This window comes from Oncorhynchus mykiss, chromosome 8 (genome assembly GCF_013265735.2).
Source record: "Oncorhynchus mykiss isolate Arlee chromosome 8, USDA_OmykA_1.1, whole genome shotgun sequence".
NCBI lineage: Eukaryota > Metazoa > Chordata > Actinopteri > Salmoniformes > Salmonidae > Oncorhynchus > Oncorhynchus mykiss.
In genome coordinates, this window is record NC_048572.1 from 40,304,994 (window position 1) to 40,324,282 (window position 19,289).

Genomic DNA, 19,289 nt, shown 5'->3' on the forward strand with positions numbered 1-19,289 from the left:
AAGAGGGGAGAGCGAGTGAGAAACACAGTGATAAGGGTGTCGTCAGGTTGAGTGTGTGTGACCGTGTCCGTGACTCATTGTAAGACTTGCGCTCGCTTGCTGAGGTCATTGAATGCAGTTAGATCAGCTGAATATGCCTCTCAGGCAGGTGTGTGTGTGTGTGTGTGTGTGTGTGTGTGTGTGTGTGTGTGTGTGTGTGTGTGTGTGTGTGTGTGTGTGTGTGTGTGTGTGTGTGTGTGTGTGTGTGTGTGTGTGTGTGTGTGTGTGTGTGTGTGTGTGTGTGCGCGTGCGTGCTTGCGTGTGATATATAGAACAGAGAGAGAGAGTGTACAAGCATCTCTAGAACATCTTTGAGGAGATCAGGGAACTGTCTATTACCGCACTCAAACACAATGTTACTGGTCAGGTTCCCCACCCCATGCTCCAACCCCCCTACCCCTCCCGGGGGTTGCCATAGCAACCCTACATTGTTCTGCCGTGCCGAGCTGGCCAGAGATTGAAAGAGCAGCAGTTGCAGTAAGATGGAAGGACAGACTGTCAATAAGCAGCCATGACCACAGCTAATTCACACATCACTACCTGATACACTGTCTATCAAACACATACAGATAGGCTACATAGCTATGTGTGTTGTTTCTGGAGCTAGTAGGATAGTTATATTTGACATAGGGAAATATATGTATCTGCTTATGTATTCTTATGAATAAATCTAGATTCCTGAAACCTCTAATGCCTTAGCTAGTATCCCTCTCTTCCCTACCTCCCTCTCTCTTTCCCTTCGTCCTCTCCTCGGTCTCTGTTGTCTCTGACTCTGTGCAGATGGAATTGCCTTTTCATGTGTGGCCGGAGGGCCTTATCAGAGTCCCCGCTGAACCCCCTCCCCTCCTTTCCCCCCCAGAGGTAAGACTGCCCCGCCCCTCAGACCCCGTCCTGAGACCCTCGGGTTAGCCTGCTGCCCCCCTATCTAACCCCCCTCCTTTTGGGTTTGCCCTGCCTCAAAGCAGTGCACTGGACCCCCACTAACTCTGCTTCAAACCCCTGCTACTTACCTGGAAACCCTTTGCTAATCACTTCTCCAACTACAAGGTGCATCTGAGACGATCACTAACTGGACACTAGTGGGATTCTGCTTTTTTCACAGTGATTGTAACCTTTTGGGTAAACCTGCCACCCTCTTCCCGCACCCATGACCACTGTGTGGTACCCACTAACACAGACCCCCTCCCTCCACTCTTTGGGTTTTGGGTTTCCACTAACTGCCAGGATTGTTGTGATCTGATGTCTGAGCTTGGACTTAATCACATATTTCTCACTGTACTTTACAAGTAGGTATTTTGTACAATGTACCTAGTATACAGTCTCCATGCTAATGACCTAATGATTGTTAGATAACTGTTCCAGGCTGTAAAGGGGAACATAGCTTCCCTCCCTCCCACCCCCAGGTTGGGTTAGGACCTCCACAGGGGAGTAGAGAGAGTGCTGGGGGTGGCATTATGCTGAGCCCGTCACATTACTCACACACACTGTATATACACACACAGCAAGACACTCCTGTGTGCCACTACCACATTCAGATGAAGGAGGACTGCATGGGTTAGTCATACTGGGCACTGACATCATCCACATTTATAACAGTAATGACTAGTGATGCACAGATATTACATTTTTGGCCAGTAACCGATATTGTCCGATATATAAAAAAAAAAATGCGGCCTCTTAAGCATTGTAGTACAGTTAAATAGTCAAATAAACACACACACACACACACACACACACACCACACTAACCAAAAAGTTATTTTGTTGGCATTTACATATGTTCCCGTTACCAGTAAAACATCAAAAGCTATACTTTCACTTACTATTTCTTCCACGTAGCAATATACACTGCTCAAAAAAATAAAGGGAACACTTAAACAACACGATGTAACTCCAAGTCAATCACACTTCTGTGAAATCAAACTGTCCACTTAGGAAGCGACACTGATTGACAATACATTTCACATGCTGTTGTGCAAATGGAATAGACAACAGGTGGAAATTATAGGCAATTAGCAAGACACCCCCAAAAAAGGAGTGGTTCTGCAGGTGGTGACCACAGACCACTTCTCAGTTCCTATGCTTCCTGGCTGATGTTTTGGTCACTTTTGAATGCTGGCGGTGCTTTCACTCTAGTGGTAACATGTGACGGAGTCTACAACCCACACAAGTGGCTCAGGTAGTGCAGCTCATCCAGGATGGCACATCAATGCGAGCTGTGGCAAGAAGGTTTGCTGTGTGTGTCAGCGTAGTGTCCAGAGCATGGAGGCGCTACCGGGAGACAGGCCAGTACATCACGAGACGTGGATGAGGCCGTAGGAGGGCAACAACCCAGCAGCAGGACCGCTACCTCCGCCTTTGTGCAAGGAGGAGCAGGAGGAGCACTGCACGAGCCCTGCAAAATGACCTCCAGCAGGCCACAAATGTGCATGTGTCTGCTCAAACGGTCAGAAACAGACTCCATGAGGGTGGTATGAGGGCCCGACGTCCACAGGTGACAGAGACGTGACAGAGTCTGGAGACGCCGTGGAGAACGTTCTTCTGCCTGCAACATCCTCCAGCATGACCGGTTTGGCGGTGGGTCAGTCATGGTGTGGGGTGGCATTTCTTTGGGGGGCCGCACAGCCCTCCATGTGCTCGCCAGAGGTAGCCTGACTGCCATTAGGTACCGAGATGAGATCCTCAGACCCCTTGTGAGACCATATGCTGGTGCGGTTGGCCCTGGGTTCCTCCTAATGCAAGACAATGCTAGACCTTATGTGGCTGGAGTGTGTCAGCAGTTCCTGCAAGAGTAAGGCATTGATGCTATGGACCGCCCGTTCCCCAGACCTGAATCCAATTGAGCACATCTGGGACATCATGTCTCGCTCCATCCACCAATGCCACGTTGCACCACAGACTGTCCAGGAGTTGGCGAATGCTTTAGTCCAGGTCTGGGAGGAGATCCCTCAGGAGACCATCCGCCACCTCATCAGGAGCATGCCCAGGCGTTGTAGGGAGGTCATACAGGCACGTGGAGGCCTCACACACGACTGAGCCTAATTTTGACTTGTTTTAAGGACATTACATCAAAGTTGGATCAGCCTGTAGTGTGGTTTTCCACTTTAATTTTGAGTGTGACTCCAAATCCAGACTTCCATGGGTTGATAAATTTGATTTCCATTGATCATTTTTGTGTGATTTTGTTGTCAGCACATTCAACTATGTTATGAAAAAATTCATTCAGATCTAGGATGTGTTATTTTAGTGTTCCCTTTATTTTTTTGAGCAGTGTACATAATCTGGTTCAGTAGCTAACTATATAGCTAGGTGTAATCATCTAAAATAACCCTCATTTATAAGACATTTCTTATTTGATTAATGGTGGTCGGACCCATCTATGTGAAGCTAGCCACAATAAGGATTAGCCACAATAGTGGACTTTGTGGTTAGCCTTCAAAATAAAATTATACTATTTGTATTCATTTGCATCACTGTCAATGACATACTTTTATTTAGAAGGCAAACCCCAAATTCCACAAGTGATCCTAATCCTTATTGTGGCTAGCTTCACAACACATAACCCGGTCCGGTCGAGCCTCACTAGCTGGATGAGGCTATCTGGCTGCTTATAACATTAGCTTTGGGCAACAGGGTTAAGTAGCTGGCTAGCTATTTATTTTCATGAACTGAAGTTCAATTTTAATAGGTGGACAATTAGTGGCAACCTAGCTAATACTTACTCACAAGGATTCCTAAATCATTGCTAAGAATAATGAAAATGACTGCAGTCTCTACTGGTCATTGTTTTTAGGCTGGTTGTATTTGTGCTAGCTAGGTACAGTGCCTTGCGAAAGTATTCGGCCCCCTTGAACTTTGCGACCTTTTGCCACATTTCAGGCTTCAAACATAAAGATATAAAACTGTATTTTTTGTGAAGAATCAACAACAAGTTGGACACAATCATGAAGTGGAACGACATTTATTGTATATTTCAAACTTTTTTAACAAATCAAAAACTGAAAAATTGGGCGTGCAAAATTATTCAGCCCCTTTACTTTCAGTGCAGCAAATGATCTCCAGAAGTTCAGTGAGGATCTCTGAATGATCCAATGTTGACCTAAATGACTAATGAGGATAAATACAATCCACCTGTGTGTAATCAAGTCTCCGTATAAATGCACCTGCACTGTGATAGTCTCAGAGGTCCGTTAAAAGCGCAGAGAGCATCATGAAGAACAAGGAACACACCAGGCAGGTCCGAGATACTGTTGTGAAGAAGTTTAAAGCCGGATTTGGATACAAAAAGATTTCCCAAGCTTTAAACATCCCAAGGAGCACTGTGCAAGCGATAATATTGAAATGGAAGGAGTATCAGACCACTGCAAATCTACCAAGACCTGGCCGTCCCTCTAAACTTTCAGCTCATACAAGGAGAAGACTGATCAGAGAAGCAGCCAAGAGGCCCATGATCACTCTGGATGAACTGCAGAGATCTACAGCTGAGGTGGGAGACTCTGTCCATAGGACAACAATTAGTCGTATATTGCACAAATCTGGCCTTTATGGAAGAGTGGCAAGAAGAAAGCCATTTCTTAAAGATATCCATAAAAAGTGTCGTTTAAAGTTTGACACAAGCCACCTGGGAGACACACCAAACGTGGAAGAAGGTGCTCTGGTCAGATGAAACCAAAATTGAACTTTTTGGCAACAATGCAAAACGTTATGTTTGGCGTAAAAGCAACACAGCTGAACACACCATCCCCACTGTCAAACATGGTGGTGGCAGCATCATGGTTTGGGCCTGCTTTTCTTCAGCAGGGACAGGAAAGATGGTTAAAATTGATGGGAAGATGGATGGAGCCAAATACAGGACCATTCTGGAAGAAAACCTGATGGAGTCTGCAAAATACCTGAGACTGGGACGGAGATTTCTCTTCCAACAAGACAATGATCCAAAACATAAAGCAAAATCTACAATGGAATGGTTCAAAAATAAATATATCCAGGTGTTAGAATGGCCAAGTCAAAGTCCAGACCTGAATCCAATCGAGAATCTGTGGAAAGAACTGAAAACTGCTGTTCACAAATGCTCTCCATCCAACCTCACTGAGCTCGAGCTGTTTTGCAAGGAGGAATGGGAAAAAATGTCAGTCTCTCGATGTGCAAAACTGATAGAGACATACCCCAAGCGACTTACAGCTGTAATCACAGCAAAAGGTGGCGCTACAAAGTATTAACTTAAGGGGGCTGAATAATTTTGCACGCCCAATTTTTCAGTTTTTGATTTGTTAACATTTTTTGAAATATCCAATAAATGTCATTCCACTTCATGATTGTGACCCACTTGTTGTTGATTCTTCACAAAAAAATACAGTTTTATATCTTTATGTTTGAAGCCTGAAATGTGGCAAGAGGTCGCAAAGTTCAAGGGGGCCGAATACTTTTGCAAGGCACTGTACCAAGCTAAACCTAGCTACGCCAGAAGTTGCGGTCTAACCCTAGCCCTTTATTACCAACGTGGTATTGTAAACACATCGTCCGTGGCCAGTGTTTGCTTGTTTATTTTTGACAGCGCTACTGTATCTTTTTTGACACACAAAGACCCAAACGGCTTTCCATAGTATGTATGTCGTGAAGCTAATAGCAGTGACGCTATTACTGTGTAACTCCAGTAGGGCAACATCGAAAAAATAGCGCACTTGGTAATGTGTACCGGTGCTCGACCAGTCTGTGAAAGCCAACATCACCCACGACAGAGAACAATTGATTGTCAAGGGCAATGAATTCCATTATCTTGGCTTTAATTAATGGATTTGAGTTGACACTCTGAAATTACCATACTCTTTTAAATGACTGCTCGACTTGTTGACTGCTCGATCCACACAGCAGACATTGTGGTCTAGATTAGGAATGCTGTGTTGCACGTGTAGCTCATTTTACGCGCCGTCATTACCTCATGTACCTATATAGGGATGCACGGTATGCACGGTAGCTTTGACATCGGACTTTAATATCGGCATTAAATTAGACATCAGGCCGAAACCGATGTTGCCATGTTTAGCTAATATTGACCGATTCCGATATGTTCACCGATATATCGTGCATCCCTAGTAAAGACACCTGTAGTACACACCCCCGGTGACCCACATACTCATAACCAATAACTGCTAAAGGAAAGGCTTGAGAGAACAATAAACAGGGGGTTTTCACTTCATCTTCTCTGGTGTGTGTACGAGTGTGTGCCCCTCTCCATCAGCGTAATGGCCTCCGATTAATTGTGGCTAATCAATGTGCATTACTTTTAAGATTCATTATGTTTCCTTCTCTCTGCTGTGTGATTACTGACTATTCTGGGCACGACAGGGTGGGGGCGGGGTCAACTGCAATTAGTCACACGCCCACCTGATCACTCATACAAATGAGCATGTGTCACAGAAACAAACTACACTGAACAAAAATATAAACGCTACATGTAAAGTGTTGGTCCCATGTTTCATAAACTGAAATAAAAATCCCAGAAATGTTCCATACTTGCAAAAAGTATTTTTTTCTCTCAAATGTTGTGCACATTTCCATCCCTGTTAGTGAGCATTTCTCCTTTTCCAAGATAATCCATCCACCTGACAGGTGTGGCATATCAAGAAGCTGAATAAACAGCATGATCATTACACTAGGGGAAATTGTGTTGGGGACCATAAAAGACCACTTTCAAATGTGCAGTTTTGTCACACAACACAATGCCACAGATGTCTCATGTTTTGAGGGAGCGTGCAATTGGTATGCTGACCAGCTAGAATATCCACCAGAGCTGTTGTCAGATAATTGAATGTTCATTTCTCTACCATAAGCTTACCTCCAACGTTGTTTGAGAGAATATGGCAGTATTTGTGCTGAGGAGTATTTCTGTCTGTAATAGATACTTTTTGTGGGGGGGAATTATTCTGATTGGCAGTGCCTGGCTCCCCATTGGGTGGGCCTATGCCCTCCAAGGCCCACACATGGCTACACCCCAGCCCAGGCATGTGAAATCCATAGATTAGGGCCTAATGAATGTATTTCAATTGACTGATTTCCTTATATGAACTGTATCTCAGTAAAATCTTTGAAATTGTTGCGTTTATATTTTTGTTCAGTATAACAAAATCAGTTATCTGCATGAGTTACATTAGAGCTAAACTGTACTTACTAACAGGAATGTTGATTGATCAACAATCGATCAAGCTATTTTTCGTGTGTGCGTGTGTTTTTAATCAAATCAAATCAAATGTATTTATATAGCCCTTCGTACATCAGCTGATATCTCAAAGTGCTGTACAGAAACCCAGCCTAAAACCCCAAACAGCAAGCAATGCAGGTGTATTAATGCTACAGTACAAGTGGTCACATACAATCCAGTCCAGCGATGTGACCCCCACCTGCTAAGTCTCAAGACTCCAGATATTTTACTGCACATTTGTCCAAACAAATGTCTCACAACAACTGTTATTTCAAACATTTGTTATACCTTAGTGCATCATCAGTGTCTCATTATGCTTGTGTGTAGTATGTTTAAGCAAGGTTGCATAAAAATTCTAAAAACAAATGTGCCTAATTAGCATATTGATTTGAGGCAGATACGTTGCTTAACTAAAGTGTTTGACCACATTGTTGAGATTTCTGCTGCATAGCAACAGAGTAGAAACACCAACTGTCTTTGTGTAGGATGTTGTTGATGGTAAGCTAGCCAAGTGTTTCTATGAATGATGACTCTCTTGTTCTTTTGCTGCTTGCCTTGTGCTTCCTTCTGGTGCTAACCATGTTGTGCTAATTGCTAAGCAACTTTGTCATGTTGTGTTAGTGTGCGTTGTGTCATGCTGCACTGATGTGCACGGGGTGCTTGCTTTGTGCTTTTTGTGTGTTCAAATAGGCTATTTTATTTTGAATTCTTGTTTTGTACTGTCTCTTCATTGTCTTTGTATGGCTGAACAGCTCTGTTATCTTTGAGTTTGTTTGGCACTGCGTGTGTGTGTGTGTGTGTGTGTGTGTGTGTGTGTGTGTGTGTGTGTGTGTGTGTGTGTGTGTGTGTGTGTGTGTGTGTGTGTGTGTGTGTGTGTGTGTGTGTGTGTGTGTGTGTGTAAGTGAGTGCTCTCTAGTCCACTCTGTCATTTGGTTTGTAAGTGGCACGTGCACTATGTTAAATTGTATGATTTGCGCTCTATTGCTGTGTCTGACTGCGCTGCCATTGAGTCCAGCTGTGTCATGTAATTTTGTGTTTAACAGAGTTTTGCTTCCTCATCTGTTCCAATGCCCTGCTGCTACTTTCCTATTTTTGCCACTCTCAGCAGCAGTATTACGTTCTATTGCGCTGTGTGGTGTTAATTCATGCTCCCTGGTGCTTCTCTTGACGTTCTGTTCTTGTAGTTGCAGGACCCCGGCATGTATGATCAGGTCTATAGGTACTTAGACCTCCCAGGGCAGGTATGTGGTCTCATTACAAACTGTGTGTCTTCCAGTATCAGTGTGTGAAGTGTTGGCAGCTCATAATCCCTAGGACAACAATTAGAAGTGTTATAATGCATTATAAAGACCCAATGTCACGTTCGCAGTGCTCTAGATATGGGAACTAGGGAATATGTAGTGTATTTGGGCAAAACAAAAGCACAAATGACTAAAGTACAGTAACATTTTATTGATTTATTTGGATCTTATCTTTTTTTTTTACTTTGGTGTATAATAGACACCATGTTTTGTGTGGTACTGTAAATGTAACAAGCTCTGTAACGTAAATGTCAGCATACTCTTGTTCTATTCAGTCAGTCAGTCCTACAGCTTTCCTTTCTCACCTGCTCTAAGTTCTGCCTTCGACTTCTGTGTGTCCTGTTTACATTGTTAGGTTCTTATTTTTCAGACTAAATAACTCACGGACACTAGAGAAGCTTTAACCAAGTTGAATTCTGCCCAAAGGTTCTGTACAGCTGTAATTCAGACAACAAAATTTCTCACCATCACAGTTATATACGTCCCACTTAAGACACTCATTCTCTCCAATCCTTACATCTTATGGTTCTACAGGAAGAGGGTAAACAGATACTAAACCCTGATTACTCCCTTAAGGGGATCTGACCTCACCTCCTGACCTCAACCCCTCCTTCACCTAATCCACAGATGTCCTTCTGTCTCCCCTATCTCAACACGTTGCTCTCCTCCTTCCAGCCAGCTATCTGTCTTCCTACAGAGAACCATTAACTTCTGACATTAAAACCTATTCTCTTTCACTCCTTCTATTCTAGGCTTCTTCTCTATCATTTATTTAATATCTCAATGTTCAAAGTTTAGCCGATTCCAACAATATACAGTGCATTCAGAAAGTATTCAGACCCCTTGAATTTTCCACATATTGTTACGTTACAGCCTTATTCTAAAATTGATGTAATATTTTTTTCTCATCAATCTAAACATAATACCCCAAAATGACAAAGCAAAAACAGGTTTTTATACATTTTTGCAAATGTATTTAAAAAAACGAAATTATCATATTACATGAGTATTTAGACCCTTTACTCAGTACTTTGTTGAAGAACCTTTGGCAGCGATTACTGCCTCAAGTCTTCTTGGGTATGACGCTACAAGCTTGGCACACCTGTATTTGGGGAGTTTCTCCCCTTCTCTGCAGATCCCCTAAGCTCTCAGGTCTCTCCAGAGATGTTCGATGGGGTTCAAGTCCGGGCTCTGGCTGGACTTCAGAGACTTTTCCCGAAGCAACTCCTGCATTGTCTTGGCTGTGTGCTTTAGAGTTGTTGTTCTGTTGAAAGGTGAACCTTTTCCAAGTCTGAGGTCCTGAGCACTCTGGAGCAGATTTTCATCAAGGATCTCTATGTACTTTGCTCCGTTCATCTTTCCCTTGTTCCTGACTAGTCCCCCAATCCCTGCTGCTGAAAGAAATCCCCACCGCATGATGCTGCCACCACCATGCGTAACTATAGGGACGGTGCCAGGTTTTCTCCAGACGTGATGCTTGGCATTCAGGCCAAATAGTTAAATCTAGATTTCATCAGACCAGAGCATCTTGTTTCTCATGGGGGCTGTCATGTGCCTTTTACTGAGGAGTGACTTCTGTCTGGCCACTCTACCATAAAGGTCTCCAGCTGGCTGGAGTGTTTACGGACGTATACATTCTCTCCCTATCCCAGTCTGCAGTCCCCACTTGCTGTCCACCATTGTTCCTGTACCCAAGAAAGCAAAGGTAACTGAACTAAATGACTATCACCCCGTAGCACTCACTTCCATCATCATGAAGTGCTTTGAGAGGCTAGTTAATAAGGATCATATATCCTCTACCTTACCTGACACCCTAGGCCCACTTCTATTTGCATACCGCCCCAATAGATCCACAGACGATGCAATCGCACTGCACACCTCCCTATCCCATCTGTACAAGAGGAATATCTATGTAAAAATGTATTTATTGTGAAGGTGTAGGCTATATTACATGGATTTATTTGACTTTTTAAAATGTAGATGTTCCAAAGACCTGCATCAGCGGCTTGTAGGCAACATGTGGAAGCCAGGAAATGTGTTTATGTTAATTAACGGTCAATTACTGTGAAACTGTCAGTTATTTGCTTGACAATCACCGACTGATGGAATTTCATGACTGCCACAGCCTTAGTGGTGCGTTCAGCCCAACGCATCACCGGGGGCATCCAGGACACCTACAGCACCCGATGTCACGGCCTGTTCACCCCGCTACCATCCAGAAGGCGAGGTCAGTACAGGTGTATCAAAGCTGGGACAGAGAGAATGAAAAACAGCTTTTATCTTAAGGCCATCAGACTTAAATAGCCATCACTAGCTGGCTACCACCCGGTTACTCCACCCTGCACCTTAGAGGCTGCTGCCCTATATACATAGACATGGAATCACAGTCACTTTAATAATAGAAAACTAGTCACTTTAATAATGTTTACATACTGCTTTAGTCATTTCATATGTATATACTGTATTCTGTTCTACTGTATTTTAGTCTGCCAAGTCCGACATTGCTCGTCCTAATATTTATATATTTCTTAATTCCATTCTTTTACTTTTAGATTAGTGTGTATTTTCGTGAATTGTTAGATACTACTGCACTGTAGAAGCTAGGAACACAAGCATTTCGCTACACCCGCAATAACATCTGCTAAATATGTGTATATGACCAATAATATGTGATTTTATTGGTGGAGTACTGCAGAGAAGGTTGTCCTTCTGGAAAGTTCTACCATCTCCACAGAGGTTCCTCTGGAGATCTGTCAGAGTGACCATTGGGTTCTTGATCACCTCCCTGACAACGGCCTTTCTCCCCCGATTGCTCAGTTTGGCCAAGCATCCAGCTCTAGGAGTCTTGGTGGTTCCAAACTTCTTCCATTTAAGAATGATGGAGGCCACTGTGTTCTTGGGGACCTTCAATGCTTCAGACATTTTTTGGTACCCTTCCCCATATCTGTGCCTCAACAAAATCCTGTCTTGGAGCTCTACAGACAATTCCTTCGACCTCATGACTTGGTTTTTGCTCTGACATGCACTGTCAACTGTGGGGGACCTTATATAGACAGGTGTGTGCCTTTCCAAATCATGTCCAATCAATTGAATTTACCACAGGTGGACTCCAATCAAGTTGTAGAAGCATCTCAAGGATGAACAATGGAAACAGGATGCACCTGAGCTCAATTTCAAGTCTCATAGCAAATTGTCTGAGTGCTTATATTAATAATGCATGTCTGTTGTTTATTTTTAATACATTTGCAAACATTTCTTAAAAAACTTTTTTTTCTTTGTCATTATGGGATGCTGTGTGGATTGTGATAATTTTTTAAATTGTAATACATTTTAGTGTAAGGCTGTAACGTAACAAAATGTGGAAAAGGGGAAGGGGTCTGAATACTTTCCGAATGGACTGTATGTGTAGAATGAGCACCCTACTCAGTTTTTATGTAAATATGCCATATTGCTTAGTCTCCAATGAAAATGAGAGGATTCGCTATGACAACAGCAGCTGTGCAAAACCAAGAGGCAAAATAATATTTGCTTGTGTGTGCGCGCCGCCTAGATGATGGATGTTTAGTTTTTAGTTATGGGCACAGAAATGTATGCACTCTCTCTGTTCAATCTCTTTTCTCTCTGTTGCCTCCTGTCTTTCAACTCACCTCTTTCTCACTCTCTTTGTCAAATTAACAGATAGTTCTTCCCCCTACTTGTGATCAGAGCAGACATGAGGGGTGTAGGAAAGTTCTGTGTTTCTGTCTAATAGTTCTGTGCAGATTAAAACCCGTGTCTGTCCTCTCTTCCTTCTCGTCCTCCATCGTCTCTCCTCTAGGTAAGGGGAAACGACCGTACTCTGGAGACTGAGAAGGTACCCCGGGCTCCTCACGACCGGAAGAAGGAGTGGCAGAAACTGGCGCTGGGGGCGGAGCTAGCTGAGGACAACTCTGAGGAGGCCTTGAAAGAAAGAGAGGCTAACGGCTCTGCCACCTACCACGACAGGTCTGGGTGAGTATGCATGTGCGCTTCCTTGTATCTTCGTACATGGAGCATTGTGGAATGCTATTAATTTACCTTTTAGGGATAGGGGGCAGCATTTTCACTTTTGGATTAATAGCGTGCCCAGAGTGAACTGCCTCCTACTCTGTTCCAGATGCTAATATATGCATATTATTATTAGTATTGGATAGAAAACACTCTGAAGTTTCTAATATTGTTTGAATGATGTCTGTGAGTATAACAGAACTCAAATGGCAGGTGAAACCCTGAGAAAAATCCAACCAGGAAGTGGGACATCTGAGGTTTGTAGTTTTTCAAAGCTTGGCCTACCGAATACACATTGAGATATGGATGAGGTTGTACTTCCTAGGGCTTCCACTAGATGTCAACTATCTTTTGAAACTTGAATTAGAATTCTACTATAAAGGAGGTGCTCATGAGACCTCTTTGAGTCAGTGGTCTGGCAGAGAGCCTTGGTCTCATGACGCACGCTCCTGACAGAGTTACCTCTCGTTCCAGAGCTTCTCTGAAGACAAATGAATTCTCCGGTTGGAACATTATTGATGTTTTATGTTAAAAACATCCTAACGATTGATTCCATACATCGTTTGACATGTTTCTAAAGGACTGTAACGGAACATTTCGAGTTTTTGTCTGGATGACATGCTCTCGCCTCATGAAGATGGATTACTGGGCTGAACACGCTAACAGCAAGTGGCTATTTGGACATAAATTATGGAACTTTATGGAACAAATCAGGCATTTATTGTCGAACTGGGATTCCTGGGAGTGCCTTCTGTTGAAGATCAGCAAAGGTAAGTGAATATTTATAGCGTTGTTTCTAACTTTGTTGATTCCAAAATGATTCCTCTGGCTGTTTTGGGTTCTGAGCGCCGTTCTCAGATTATGCTTTTTCCGTAAAGTTTTTTTGAAATCTGACACAGTGGTTGCATTAAGGATATGTCTATCTTTAATTCTGTGAATAACACTAGTATATTTTATCAATGTTTATTATGAGTATTTATGCAAAATCACCGGATGTTTTGGAATCAAAACATTACTGCACGTAAGGCACCAATGTAAACTGAGATTTTTGGATATAAATATGCACATTATCGAACAAAACATACATGTATGGTGTAACATGATGTCCTATGAGTGTCATCTGATGAAGATCATCAAAGGTTAGTGATTCATTTTATCTATATTTCTGCTTTTTGTGACACCTGTCTTTGGCTGGAAAAATGGCTGTGTGTTTTTTCAACTTGGCGGTGATCTAACATAATCATATGTTGTGCTTTAGCTGTAAAGCAATTTTGAATTCGGACACGATGGGTAGATTAACTGTCACGTTCGTCATAACGAGGAGACGAAGGCGCAGCGTGATATGAATACATTCTTCTTTCATGAAAATGAAGAACACTTAAACAAACTATACAAAACAACAACACGAACGTGATGCTATATATAACGAGTGCTGACATGCAACTAACCACAGACAATAACCCACAAAATACCCAATGAATATGGCTACCTAAATATGGTCCCCAATCAGAGACAACGATAAACAGCTGCCTCTGATTGAGAACCAATCTCGGCAACCATAGCCATAAAAACACCTAGACTGGGCAACCCCATAAACATACAAAAACCCTAGACTGGCCAAAAACACATATATCACCCTCGTCACACCCTGACCTAACCAAAATAATGAAGAAAACAAAGATAACTAAGGTCAGGGCGTGACAGTACCCCCCCCCCCCCCCCCCCCCCCCCCAAGGTGCGGACTCCCGGCCGCAAACCTAAACCTATATGGGAGGGTCTGGGTGGGTATCTAACCTCGGTGGCGGCTCTGGTGTTTATCTTTCATTTGCTGTATTGGACTTGTTAATGTGTGAAAGTTACATATTTCAAAAAAAATATTTTTGAATTTTGCGTGTTGCCTTTTCAGCGGAATGTTGTCGAGTTCCGCTAGCGGAAAGGTTAAACCCTAGAAAGGTTAAACCCTAGAAATGTTAAACCCCAACGCTACTCTATATGTAGCATTTGTAACCCCCCCTCCCCCTTTTTGTGTCTCCCTCAGAGCTCCTTTGCATATGGAGTGGGTGTATCCCACTCTAACTCTTCCCCCTCTCTCTCTCAGAGCTCCTATGTACTTGGAAGGGATGGACGGGCCGTTCTCCCTAGCAGCGCTGCCCTACAGTCAAATGAACGAGCTACTGAACCGTCCTGGGGACAGAATGTACACGCGACCCCACGACCCCCCACCACTGCCCCCAATGCACCCTCTGGGAGACATCAAACCCCCCTCCATGATCAGGTGGGTGACACACAGACAAACACACACAGAGGCAGACACACACACACACACAGGCACACAAATTCTTCCCACCACCTCTTTGGCTCTCTGGCTTTGACTCTGAGGACGCTTTTCAGTCTGAGGACGCTATTCAAGTGAATACAAAATTTAAAAAATGTTTCCAGTTCAGTTCTTTTCTTTGCTTTGTTGCTCCGTTCTCTAGCCTATTGTGTTGTGTTTTGTTCTGGTTAACTCTAATGATGGGATGCGAGCGGCTGCAGATGTGTTTCCCATCCCCAGAATTTTCTTATCCGAGCGTGGGCAGAGGAAAAGAGGGAAATATGAACACATGGATGGATGGATGGGATGGGATGGGATGGGAGGAAGCGGGGATAGTGGATCGAAGGTGAGGACAGATGGAGCTGTTGAAGGGATCGATAAGGTGTTAAGGCTAGCGAGGGCCGAGGCAGACGTTTTCCCTGTAGAGCTAACACAGTCCTCACTCTTCCAATCTCTGGAGGAATCAGAGAAGAGAGAGGGAATAAGGACACTGGAGCAGTTTCTCTCTCTCTTGCTCTTTCTATCTACCCCCTCTCTCCTTTTTCTCTCTCTGCTATCTCCCCCCCATCTCTTATTTTGCTCTATCCCCTCCACATCCTCTCCAAATTATTGTTGTGTTTCAATCTTTCTTTTGCCTTTTCTCTAGTTCTGTATAGACCATGCATGTCAGACTAATGTATTTGTTTGACGCACACAGTGTTTGGATGACTAGACATCAGTTATGTAATGCTTAGCATGACAAGTAAGTGTTAGTCAGGGACAGGAAGAGATCGGGATAGATGTGGAGAGAGAGAGAACATGTCAGGAGAAATTACCTCAATGAGAGTGAAAGAGACAGAGCGAGCGAGAGAACCTGTAGTACACGCACCCTTTGTGTTGACCTTTTGTTTTCAGCCCAGACTTATTGACTCTAGATCAGTGTTTCCCAACCCTGGTCCTTGAGTACCCCCAACAGTACACATTTTTTTTTGTATCCCTGGACAAGCACACCTGATTCTACTTGTCAACTAATCATCAAGCCCTCAATAAGTTAAAGGAGATGTGTTTGCCAAGGGCTACAACGAAACTGTGTACTGTTGGGGGTACTCAAGGACCAGGGTTGGGAAACACGGCTCTAGATGGCACCGGACATAACACAGTACAGCTTTCTCCTTCTTGCTTTACTTTCCATCTCCCTGTTATCTCCATTAGATTTTCTTCCATTTCTTGCTCTCTCTTGCCCCCCCCAACCTGATTATAAGTTAGCTTCCGGTTAACAGTACCTCTTTCTCTTTGTTTGTCTCTCTCTTTCTGTCTCTGCCTCTCTCTCTCCTCAGCTCCAGTTCAGGTTTTTCAGACAGCAGACCCCAGTCTCCAGCACAGATGCATGGCTTCAATTCCAACACCCCTCCCCCTCCACCTCCCCCCTTGCCTCCTCCACCTCCCCCCTTGCCTTCCATGTCCAGCTCTGGCCCACGGGGCACCCCTCCTCCCCCTATCCCTCCTCTACCAGTCCAGCAGCAGACCCCAGCCATCCCCCCTCCCCCCGCCCCCCTCCAGATTGCCCCTGGCGTCCTCCACCCTGCCCCTCCTCCCGTGGCTCCTCCCCTCCACCTCTCCTCCCCGGCACGCCTCCAACAGATCCTGGACAAGGGCCCACCCCCTCACCAATCAGATGGCACTGTACTGCCCCCGCCCCCTCCTCCTCCTCTGCCCCTCCCAGGAGCACGGATCTCCTCCCCCTGCCCGCCAGGCCCGCCCCCCGTGCCTTCCTTCCTGTCAGGTGCCGTGGGGTCCCCAGCCTCTCACTCCAGTGGAAAGAAACATTCTGCCAGCCTGCCACCCATCAGTGACGCACGCAGCGTCTTATTGGAGGCCATCCGCAAAGGTGGGTGGGGCCTCAGTGTATCAGCCAGTAGATATGGGTATTGGGGTAATATGGTAGCGTCCGAAGCTCAATGTGCGTAGTCATTGGACAGTTTTATAACAGAAAAAAGCTGTTCCATTCTGTCTTATAGGTTGCAGAATCTAAAGTGGTGTTCCTTTTAAAGGGAACTAGCTAGCACTTTGTCTTGTCCTTGATATTGAGGACAGAGAAAGAGAGTTGGACTTATGTGATCTCTCTCTCTCTCTGCCCCCACCCCACCCGACTCCTTCCTTCCCCCTCCCTTTTTGCCTCCCTCCCCCAAGGTATCCAGCTCAGGAAGGTGGAGGAGCAGAGGGAGCAGGAGGCGGCCAAACACGCGCGTGTGGGGAACGACGTGGCCACCATCCTGTCCCGACGCATCGCCGTCGAGTACTCCGACTCGGAGGATGAGTCGGAGTTCGACGAGGGAGACTGGATGGAGTGAACGAGATGGATGGAGAGGAGAAGAGAAGGGGACAGAGGGCAAAATTGTCACTCAACTGTACCCCCTTTCGAGACGTCAGAAGTTTGTCCTTACAACGCTGCTCTCCTCTGTCAGTCCTGTTTTACTTCCCTTTCATACACTACTCTACACCCCTCTCTCTCCCTCTCTCTCTCTCTCTCTGTCAATTACCGTTCTTCTATGTGTGTTCGGATGAAAAGCTCCACGTCAGTTGTATGTTCCATGTGTTCTGGTCGGGTTATGTTTTTGTACTCATTTTTCTACACTACTGCACATCGGTCAGTTGCTGTCATGTTATGTTCCTTCTTTATCCTCCAATATTATGAAATCCTCCTTGTGTACAGTTGTTTCCAAATGAAACCTTTTAAAGAAAAAACTTTTTTGTTTGTTTTCCTGTTTGTTTCTCGCTGTTCAGTATTAGCGTAACAAAGTGGCATGACACTTCTGTCCTTAGTTCTGTCCTGCCTCCTGGTGGGCCAAAGTGGAGATGAATGGATTCTGTATTTTATTATCTCTTCTTGGAGTTTCTTTTCTAACAGAAAAACACATGCAGTTTTTAAATGGGCCAGTTGTTGCCAATATGAACTACTTGAAGGATGGTAGCCATCCTGAATACCAGTCGGCTGTGGTTATTTGCTGATGTGATTTATTGGAGTTGTTCTGTGTTTTATATCATCCGGATTTGACTTATCACCTAAGAACAAGGAAAATATTGTGATGATGATATGTTATGTGATGATTGTTGTCTGATTCTGATGATGAAGATAAAGAAGAATTATGGTGAGATATTAGAATAATCAGAACCACTTAACAGTAGTGTCCCACTGGGAACACACAGGTTTAATCAACGTTGTTTCCACTTAATTTCAATGAAATTATGTTGAACCAACGTGGAATAGATGTTGAGTTGACGTCTTTGCTCAGTGGGGTCTGAGCAATAGGAACCACTTTTAGAAGGCAGATTATTTCCTGGGTTCCCTCTCTGTGTGTCAACTAACGAGAAGCTTTACCTCGTTTGACTCTAGAACACTAAATAAGGGCTCTATTCAATCTGTATCGCTGAAGTGTTACAGATTGTGCAATACACATTTTAAGATAATTTCCGATTGAGCCGACAGGTGCTGCATTTACTGTGAATGCGGTCTCCGTTAACTTGGGAAAATTGCCTTTACATTTCAATCACGCTGTAATGCTGATCTTCAGCGATACACATTGAATAGAGCCCTAACAGTTACTATGAAGAATTTAAATGAATTAACGCCATTAGTCTACCCGTGTTTCTGCTGCCAAGGGGGTGGGGCCATGATGAGAAAGAAGGATTCATCTGCCTTCACGGCTCCCTTTGAAGATGCCTGCAGTCCTTTTCTTTCTTTTGTTCTTTCTTCTACTTGCCTTATTGTTTGTACAGACATATCGTTGAGTTGATGAATGTATTGTGCTGTTACTACTTTTTGCCTGTTCTGGTATGAATTAACTGTTTCTATGTTTGGGGAGTGGGAGAGAGGAAAATGAACCCTGGGTTCAAACAATATGCTGTATAACATGTAACTGTTGACTGTAACAATTTGCTTGAGTTAATAAAAGCTAATGTTATGTTTTAGTAGTTGTTGTTGTGTGTTTTATTAATGTGACTTTTAACTATTAAGCTTTTATTATTAAACCTCATCCACTTTAATGGCATTTCTTCAACATTCTAAAGCTCCCATTGTTAAAAACTCCCATTCTTAGCTGTGACTTCCAAAAGTTAACACATCAACTACATTTACCACTTTCCCAACAAGTTGTACAACAACTTAGTGTATGAAATCTTAGTCAACTTCTCTGATATTGAAATCTGAAGAAAAAAATATTCAACCAATCGAACAATACAGCTGTTTTAGTAACCGCATCAACTACATTTTTGACTTTTTTAAACAAATACAGTTTTGACCACTTTCCCAAAAAGTTAGACAAAAATGTTGAGCAAATGAAATCTTAGTATACTTATCTGCTATTCAAATCTGAAATCGGAACAAAAATCATTTCCACCAATCATGGTGTTTTCGCAATGCATTATTATTTTTA

At 43.7% G+C, this 19,289-nt stretch overlaps 1 protein-coding gene across 5 annotated transcripts in view; it reads left to right on the forward strand.

Moving 5' to 3' along the window:
• Positions 1-18,825, forward strand: part of LOC110530920 (wiskott-Aldrich syndrome protein family member 1) — a 157,645-nt gene extending 138,820 nt beyond the window's left edge. For 3 of the 5 annotated variants that reach the window (XM_036985467.1, XM_036985465.1, XM_036985466.1), the window contains 6 exons: positions 820-900; positions 8,421-8,477; positions 12,355-12,527; positions 14,662-14,838; positions 16,194-16,744; positions 17,047-18,825. In XM_036985467.1, the coding sequence (XP_036841362.1) occupies positions 820-900; positions 8,421-8,477; positions 12,355-12,527; positions 14,662-14,838; positions 16,194-16,744; positions 17,047-17,207 (1,200 nt within the window). In that variant the 3' untranslated portion in view covers positions 17,208-18,825. The remainder of the gene's footprint in view (positions 1-819; positions 901-8,420; positions 8,478-12,354; positions 12,528-14,661; positions 14,839-16,193; positions 16,745-17,046) is intronic. The other 2 variants (XM_036985468.1, XM_036985469.1) reach the window with 2 other exon arrangements.
• The last annotated feature ends 464 nt before the right edge of the window (positions 18,826-19,289 follow it).